The following is a 9,643-nucleotide window of genomic DNA, read 5'->3' on the forward strand; positions in this document are numbered from 1 at the left end:
ATCACTACCCACATAGTTAAACCACATAATGCTGGGGTGGTTCACTACCCACATAGTTAAACCACATAATGCTGGGGTGCAGCACTACCCACATAGTTAAACCATATAATGCTGGGGTGGTTCACTACCCACATAGTTAAACTACATAATGCTGGGGTGGTTCACTACCCACATAGTTAAACTACATAATGCTGGGGTGGTTCACTACCCACATAGTTAAACTACATAATGCTGGGGTGGTTCACTACCCACATAGTTAAACTACATAATGCTGGGGTGCATCACTGCCCACATAGTTAAACCACATAATGCTGGGGTGCAGCACTACCCATATAGTTAAACCATATAATGCTGGGGTGGTTCACTACCCACATAGTTAAACCACATAATGCTGGGGTGGTTCACTACCCACATAGTTAAACTACATAATGCTGGGGTGCAGCACTACCCACATAGTTAAACCACGTAATGCTGGGGTCCAGCACTACCCACATAGTTAAACCACGTAATGCTGGGGTGGTTCACTACCCACATAGTTAAACCACGTAATGCTGGGGTCCAGCACTACCCACATAGTTAAACTACGTAATGCTGGGGTGGTTCACTACCCACATAGTTAAACCACATAATGCTGGGGTCCAGCACTACCCACATAGTTAAACTACATAATGCTGGGGTGGTTCACTACCCACATAGTTAAACCACATAATGCTGGGGTGCATCACTACCCACATAGTTAAACTACATAATGCTGGGGTGGTTCACTACCCACATAGTTAAACTACATAATGCTGGGGTGCAGCACTACCCACATAGTTAAACCACATAATGCTGGGGTGGTTTACTACCCACATAGTTAAACCACATAATGCTGGGGTGGTTCACTACCCACATAGTTAAACCACATAATGCTGGGGTGCAGCACTACCCACATAGTTAAACTACATAATGCTGGGGTGCATCACTACCCACATAGTTAAACCACATAATGCTGGGGTGGTTCACTACCCACATAGTTAAACCACATAATGCTGGGGTGCAGCACTACCCACATAGTTAAACCACATAATGCTGGGGTGCAGCACTACCCACATAGTTAAACCACATAATGCTGGGGTGGTTCACTACCCACATAGTTAAACCACATAATGCTGGGGTGCAACACTACCCACATAGTTAAACCACATAATGCTGGGGTTCATCACTACCCACATAGTTAAACTACATAATGCTGGGGTGCATCACTACCCACATAGTTAAACCACATAATGCTGGGGTGCATCACTACCCACATAGTTAAACTACATAATGCTGGGGTGGTTCACTACCCACATAGTTAAACTACATAATGCTGGGGTGCAACACTACCCACATAGTTAAACCACATAATGCTGGGGTGCATCACTACCCACATAGTTAAACTACATAATGCTGGGGTGCATCACTACCCACATAGTTAAACCACATAATGCTGGGGTGCAACACTACCCACATATTTAAACTACATAATGCTGGGGTGCATCACTACCCACATAGTTAAACCACATAATGCTGGGGTGCAACACTACCCACATAGTTAAACCACATAATGCTGGGGTGCAGCACTACCCACATAGTTAAACCACGTAATGCTGGGGTGCAGCACTACCCACATAGTTAAACCACGTAATGCTGGGGTGCAGCACTGCTGTCCTTGAGTGTTTTCATTCTCACCTTTCGATAAGTGACTGATTTAGACAGGAGAAACCAGGTGTTTACTCTCTCTAATTGTCAATTAGTGACGTTAATAAGTTAGACACTGATACGTGGGACAGCCATGTCATCTTAGGACAGCTCTTCCTTGTAAGAGGAAGGCTACCTGCTGGTTACTGACCCAATGCTCTAACCACTAGACTACCTGCTGGTTACTGACCCAATGCTCTAACCACTAGGCTACCTGCTGGTTACTGACCCAACGCTCTAACCACTAGGCTACCTGCTGGTTACTGACCCAATGCTCTAACCACTAGACTACCTGCTGGTTACTGACCCAATGCTCTAACCACTAGGCTACCTGCCACCCCAAGTTAAAGATAAAGTAAAGTAAGCCAGTTATAAATGAAGTGTCAGTGAGATAGGATACAACAACATCTAGAATGTGGCCCTTGAGGACGGAGTAAAACTAATATTAATCTGTATTCTCAGTTTGTAATAGACCACTTCAGGACAGGTGGATTCTTGTCCCAGACAGTTTGTAATAGACCACTAATACTTCAGGACAGGTGGATTCTTGTCCCAGACAGTTTGTAATAGACCACTAATACTTCAGGACAGGTAGATTCTTGTCCCAGACAGTTTATAATAGACCACTAATACTTCAGGACAGGTGGATTCTTGTTCCAGACAGTTTGTAATAGACCACTAATACTTCAGGACAGGTGGATTCTTGTCTCAGACAGTTTGTAATAGACCACTAATACTTCAGGACAGGTAAATTCTTGTTCCAGACAGTTTGTAATAGACCACTAATACTTCAGGACAGGTGGATTCTTGTCCCAGACAGTTTGTAATAGACCACTAATACTTCAGGACAGGTAGATTCTTGTCCCAGACAGTTTGTAATAGACCACTTCAGGACAGGTGGATTCTTGTCCCAGACAGTTTGTAATAGACCACTAATACTTCAGGACAGGTGGATTCTTGTCCCAGACAGTTTGTAATAGACCACTAATACTTCAGGACAGGTGGTTTCTTGTCCCAGACAGTTTGTAATAGATCACTAATACTTCAGGACAGGTGAATTCTTGTCCCAGACAGTTTGTAATAGACCACTAATACTTCAGGACAGGTGGATTCTTGTCCCAGACAGTTTGTAATAGACCACTAATACTTCAGGACAGGTGGATTCTTGTCCCAGACAGTTTGTAATAGATCACTAATACTTCAGGACAGGTGGTTCTTGTCCCAGACAGTTTATAATAGACCACTAATAATTCAGGACAGGTGGATTCTTGTCCCAGACAGTTTGTAATAGACCACTAATACTTCAGGACAGGTGGATTCTTGTCCCAGACAGTTTATAATAGACCACTAATACTTCAGGACAGGTGGATTCTTGTCCCAGACAGTTTATAATAGACCACTAATACTTCAGGACAGGTGAATTCTTGTCCCAGACAGTTTGTAATAGACCACTAATACTTCAGGACAGGTGGATTCTTGTCCCAGACAGTTTGTAATAGACCACTAATACTTCAGGACAGGTGGATTCTTGTCCCAGACAGTTTGTAATAGACCACTAATACTTCAGGACAGGTGGGTCTTGTCCCAGACAGTTTGTAATAGACCACTTCAGGACAGGTGTATTCTTGTCCCAGACAGTTTGTAATAGACCACTAATACTTTAGGACAGGTGGATCTTGTCCCAGACAGTTTGTAATAGACCACTAATACTTCAGGACAGGTGGTTTCTTGTCCCAGACAGTTTATAATAGACCACTAATACTTCAGGACAGGTGGATTCTTGTCCCAGACAGTTTGTAATAGACCACTAATACTTCAGGACAGGTGGATTCTTGTCCCAGACAGTTTATAATAGACCACTAATACTTCAGGACAGGTGGATTCTTGTCCCAGACAGTTTGTAATAGACCACTAATACTTCAGGACAGGTGGATCTTGTTCCAGACAGTTTATAATAGACCACTAATACTTCAGGACAGGTGGATTCTTGTCCCAGACAGTTTGTAATAGACCACTAATACTTCAGGACAGGTAGATCTTGTTCCAGACAGTTTATAATAGACCACTAATACTTCAGGACAGGTGGATTCTTGTCCCAGACAGTTTATAATAGACCACTAATACTTCAGGACAGGTGGATTCTTGTTCCAGACAGTTTATAATAGACCACTAATACTTCAGGAAAGGTAAATTCTTGTCCCAGACAGTTTGTAATAGACCACTAATACTTCAGGACAGGTGGATTCTTGTTCCAGACAGTTTGTAATAGACCACTAATACTTCAGGACAGGTAGGATTCTTGTCCCAGACAGTTTTTAATAGACCACTAATACTTCAGGACAGGTGGATTCTTGTCCCAGACAGTTTGTAATAGACCACTAATACTTCAGGACAGGTGGATTCTTGTCCCAGACAGTTTGTAATAGACCACTAATACTTCAGGACAGGTGGATTCTTGTCCCAGACAGTTTATAATAGACCACTAATACTTCAGGACAGGTGGATTCTTGTCCCAGACAGTTTATAATAGACCACTAATACTTCAGGACAGGTGAATTCTTGTTCCAGACAGTTTGTAATAGACCACTAATACTTCAGGACAGGTGGATTCTTGTCCCAGACAGTTTAGAATAGACCACTAATACTTCAGGACAGGTGAATTCTTGTTCCAGACAGTTTGTAATAGACCACTAATACTTCAGGACAGGTGGATTCTTGTCCCAGACAGTTTGTAATAGACTACTAATACTTCAGGACAGGTGGTGTCTTGTCCCAGACAGTTTGTAATAGACCACTAATACTTCAGGACAGGTAGATTCTTGTCCCAGACAGTTTATAATAGACCACTAATACTTCAGGACAGGTGGATTCTTGTTCCAGACAGTTTGTAATAGACCACTAATACTTCAGGACAGGTGGCTTCTTGTCCCAGACAGTTTGTAATAGACTACTAATACTTCAGGACAGGTGGTGTCTTGTCCCAGACAGTTTGTAATAGACCACTAATACTTCAGGACAGGTGAATTCTTGTCCCAGACAGTTTATAATAGACCACTAATACTTCAGGACAGGTGGATTCTTGTCCCAGACAGTTTGTAATAGACCACTAATACTTCAGGACAGGTGGTGTCTTGTCCCAGACAGTTTGTAATAGACCACTAATACTTCAGGACAGGTGTATTCTTGTCCCAGACAGTTTGTAATAGACCACTAATACTTCAGGACAGGTGGATTCTTGTCCCAGACAGTTTATAATAGACCACTAATACTTCAGGACAGGTGGATTCTTGTTCCAGACAGTTTATAATAGACCACTAATACTTCAGGACAGGTAAATTCTTGTCCCAGACAGTTTGTAATAGACCACTAATACTTCAGGACAGGTGGATTCTTGTTCCAGACAGTTTGTAATAGACCACTAATACTTCGGGACAGGTAGATTCTTGTCCCAGACAGTTTTTAATAGACCACTAATACTTCAGGACAGGTGGATTCTTGTCCCAGACAGTTTGTAATAGACCACTAATACTTCAGGACAGGTGGATTCTTGTCCCAGACAGTTTGTAATAGACCACTAATACTTCAGGACAGGTGGATTCTTGTCCCAGACAGTTTATAATAGACCACTAATACTTCAGGACAGGTGGATTCTTGTCCCAGACAGTTTATAATAGACCACTAATACTTCAGGACAGGTGATTTCTTGTTCCAGACAGTTTGTAATAGACCACTAATACTTCAGGACAGGTGGATTCTTGTCCCAGACAGTTTAGAATAGACCACTAATACTTCAGGACAGGTGATTTCTTGTTCCAGACAGTTTGTAATAGACCACTAATACTTCAGGACAGGTGGATTCTTGTCCCAGACAGTTTGTAATAGACTACTAATACTTCAGGACAGGTGGTGTCTTGTCCCAGACAGTTTGTAATAGACCACTAATACTTCAGGACAGGTAGATTCTTGTCCCAGACAGTTTATAATAGACCACTAATACTTCAGGACAGGTGAATTCTTGTTCCAGACAGTTTGTAATAGACCACTAATACTTCAGGACAGGTGGATTCTTGTCCCAGACAGTTTGTAATAGACTACTAATACTTCAGGACAGGTGGTGTCTTGTCCCAGACAGTTTGTAATAGACCACTAATACTTCAGGACAGGTGGATTCTTGTCCCAGACAGTTTATAATAGACCACTAATACTTCAGGACAGGTGGATTCTTGTCCCAGACAGTTTGTAATAGACCACTAATACTTCAGGACAGGTGGTGTCTTGTCCCAGACAGTTTGTAATAGACCACTAATACTTCAGGACAGGTGTATTCTTGTCCCAGACAGTTTGTAATAGACCACTAATACTTCAGGACAGGTGGATTCTTGTCCCAGACAGTTTATAATAGACCACTAATACTTCAGGACAGGTGGATTCTTGTCCCAGACAGTTTGTAACAGACCACTAATACTTCAGGACAGGTGGATTCTTGTCCCAGACAGTTTATAATAGACCACTAATACTTCAGGACAGGTGATTTCTTGTTCCAGACAGTTTGTAATAGACCACTAATACTTCAGGACAGGTGGATTCTTGTCCCAGACAGTTTATAATAGACCACTTCAGGACAGGTGGATTCTTGTCCCAGACAGTTTGTAATAGACCACTTCAGGACAGGTGGATTCTTGTCCCAGACAGGTTGTAACAGACCACTAATACTTCAGGACAGGTGGATTCTTGTCCCAGACAGTTTATAATAGACCACTAATACTTCAGGACAGGTGGATTCTTGTTCCAGACAGTTTATAATAGACCACTAATACTTCAGGACAGGTGGATTCTTGTCCCAGACAGTTTGTAATAGACCACTAATACTTCAGGACAGGTGGATTCTTGTCCCAGACAGTTTATAATAGACCACTAATACTTCAGGACAGGTGGATTCTTGTTCCAGACAGTTTATAATAGACCACTAATACTTCAGGACAGGTGGATTCTTGTCCCAGACAGTTTGTAATAGACCACTAATACTTCAGGACAGGTATGTTCTTGTTCCAGACAGTTTATAATAGACCACTAATACTTCAGGACAGGTGGATTCTTGTCCCAGACAGTCTGCATTGACACCTGATGCTGTGTTTCTTGACAGTGTCCCTCAACCCCCCTGTTTCAGCCTCCAGTATCTATGCTTCAAGGGGCACATGTGTTTTCAGTCATGCACTAACAGTGGCATGTATAGATTATAGGAATACATGTACGTGCCTGGGATATATGGCTGTGATATATGGCTGTGATATATGGCTGGGATATATGGCTGGGATATATGGCTGTGATATATTGCTGGGATTTATGGCTGGGATACATGGCTATGATATATGGCTGGGATATATGGATGGGATATATGGCTATGATATATGGATATAATATATGGCTGGGATACATGGTTGGGATACATGGTTGGGATATATGGTTGTGAGCATGCCTGTGTAGTTGACATACTGTGGTGTAGCTTGGGCTTCCCTACAGAAACTTTTCCTTGTGCAGAATAGAATTCCTGGTTTAACAGCTGCCAGCTTTCCCTCAGATGCAGACAGACGGACAGGCAGGCAGACAGACAGACAGACAGGAAGGCAGACAGATAGATAGGAGGGCAGGCAGACCGTTTGACGGGCAGATAGTTGGACACATAGACCGACAGACACACAGACAGTCATTCAGGTAGAGAGGGGGTTAGGTAGGCAGACACACAGACGGGCAGACAGGCAGCTATTGATAGCGAGAGAGACAGACAGACAGACACCCAATGACACACTATGTGAGAACCTTTGTCTCATGTCTCATGGGAATGCTATAGTTATATTGTTTGCAGTGCTTCTTCCGGTCACGGTCTGTTTTGTTTTTCTTACTGCTTTATATCGTACCATTATGCATAAATTAAGAACATATGTTGACTAAATTCCACAAAAATATTGATCAATGATCATTTATATGCAGGCCAAGGTGCCTTGATTTCTTAGAGCCATGTAATTCCATGTAAGGTACTGGAACAAGCATGCGCCTTGGCTCTCATGTGTGTAACCTATATAGGCTACAGTATTGCGCCCGGGGGGACTAGTGGAGTATGCATCTACTCCACTACTACCCGCCCCTCAGTCATCTCACCCCCTCAGACATGCTAGTTTATTTCCTTTCAATAAACACTCCTTAACAGAATACATTTATTAGCCTATTGAAACAATAACCTCATCCCCGCAACCGTTACCTTGCAAGATCTAAAAACGAATCCGTGGTCTCCTTGTTGGTATTGACGCTCTCGAGACCTAGATTATTTGTGTTCAGAGCCCCGGCACCGACTCCCGGTTTGATAATGAAGGCGAGGGACACACCGATTCCCGATGCGATGAGTGTGGTCACCAAGAAGTAGGAGACCGCAATGCCTCCTAGTTTCCCCAGGGAGCGCGTGTCCAGGCTCGCGGCACCGGAGATCAGGCTGCACACTACCAGAGGAAGGATAATCATCTTCAACATCCTCAGAAGCATCTCACCGGGGAAAGCAAAATAAGTCATCTGCGCGCGGGTTAGGTTCATATTCCGAACCATCATTCCGAGCCCTACGCCTACTAGTACTCCAGATACCGTCATTATCACTAACATATTCCTATTCAAAAATCTCATCAACTTGTCTTTACAGCTTTTCTTCTTCTTTCCATTCTTCTCCAAGATTTCGTGGGTGGAGACCGAATTGATCATTGTGTGTCCGTTTTTCTTCTCCATGTTGATGAAAATTGTGGGGCAGAACTCTGAATACCGGTAATTCGTGATAAAATTGCCAGTTCTTGGAGCAGCGTGGGAGAACACACACTCAGATGAGTAGCAATTGCGAGTAGACTGATGCAAGCTTTATTAGTCCTATCAAACGCTACGTGTTTCTCCACCAATGGTGAGAGAGGGGCTACACACAAAAAAAGAGGACATGCGCACTTCCTTCTTTTGCTCAATATTAAGACCATCTGATGCAACAGTGGGAGAAATTGCCTGGGTCTGCAACTGTGCATTTGAATTGATACATGTTGTGACTGGAAATTAGAGAAAAATGTAAACATTTCAAAGATAATATTTGATTTAGTGTACCTCTAGTTGCGTCATTATATTACACTAGTCATTATCTGCAGATTAAATAACTTACGTCAATACAGGCCTGTATAGCGAATTACTTTATTAAACATATGAGTGAGACAAACTCTCCATGAATGACATCATGCCTCTAGGTTATTAATTAATGAAACATTCTGAGTGAGACAAACTCTCCATTAATGACATCATGCCTGTAGGTTATTAATTAATGAAACATATGAGTGAGACAAACTCTCCATGAAGGACATTTACTTGATGCAGTAGTATTTGGTGATGCTGGGTCTGAATGGGGGTCTGAATCATGCTTATGGGGTACTGGTCATGTCAAGCTATTGGGACAGTGCCTACCCTTTGACTTTTTGTTGTTGTCTGTATTTAAAATGGATTAAATTGAGATTTAGTGTCATTGGCCTACACACAATACCCCATAATGTCAAAGTGGAGTTATAGTTTTAGAAATTAGTAAAAATGAATTTATAATAAAAATATGAAATGTTGTGAGTCAATAAGTATTCAACCCCTTTGTTATGGCAAGCTTAAATACGTTCAGGAGTAAAAATGTGCTTCACTACAAAGATACAGGTGTCCTTCCTAACTCAGTTGCCAGAGAGGAAGGAAACCGTTCATGGATTTCACCATGAGGCCAATGGTGACTTTAAAACAGTTAGTGTTGAATGGTTGCATTAGGAAATAACTGAGGATGGATCAACAACATTGTAGTTACTCCACAATACTAACCTAAATAACAGAGTGAAAAGAAAGAAGCATGCATAGAATATAAATTTCCAAAACA

The 9,643-nt window shown here is 42.2% G+C and overlaps 1 protein-coding gene across 1 annotated transcript; it reads right to left on the minus strand.

Moving 5' to 3' along the window:
• Positions 1 to 7,920: 7,920 nt before the first annotated feature.
• LOC129865309 (neutral amino acid transporter A-like) lies at positions 7,921 to 8,657 on the minus strand. Its single transcript, XM_055937989.1, has one exon. It carries the CDS (start codon positions 8,488 to 8,490, stop codon positions 7,975 to 7,977), a length of 516 nt encoding a protein of 171 aa, XP_055793964.1. The 5' UTR covers positions 8,491 to 8,657; the 3' UTR covers positions 7,921 to 7,974.
• Between the last annotated feature and the right edge of the window lie 986 nt (positions 8,658 to 9,643).

This window comes from Salvelinus fontinalis, chromosome 1 (genome assembly GCF_029448725.1).
Source record: "Salvelinus fontinalis isolate EN_2023a chromosome 1, ASM2944872v1, whole genome shotgun sequence".
Lineage (NCBI taxonomy): Eukaryota > Metazoa > Chordata > Actinopteri > Salmoniformes > Salmonidae > Salvelinus > Salvelinus fontinalis.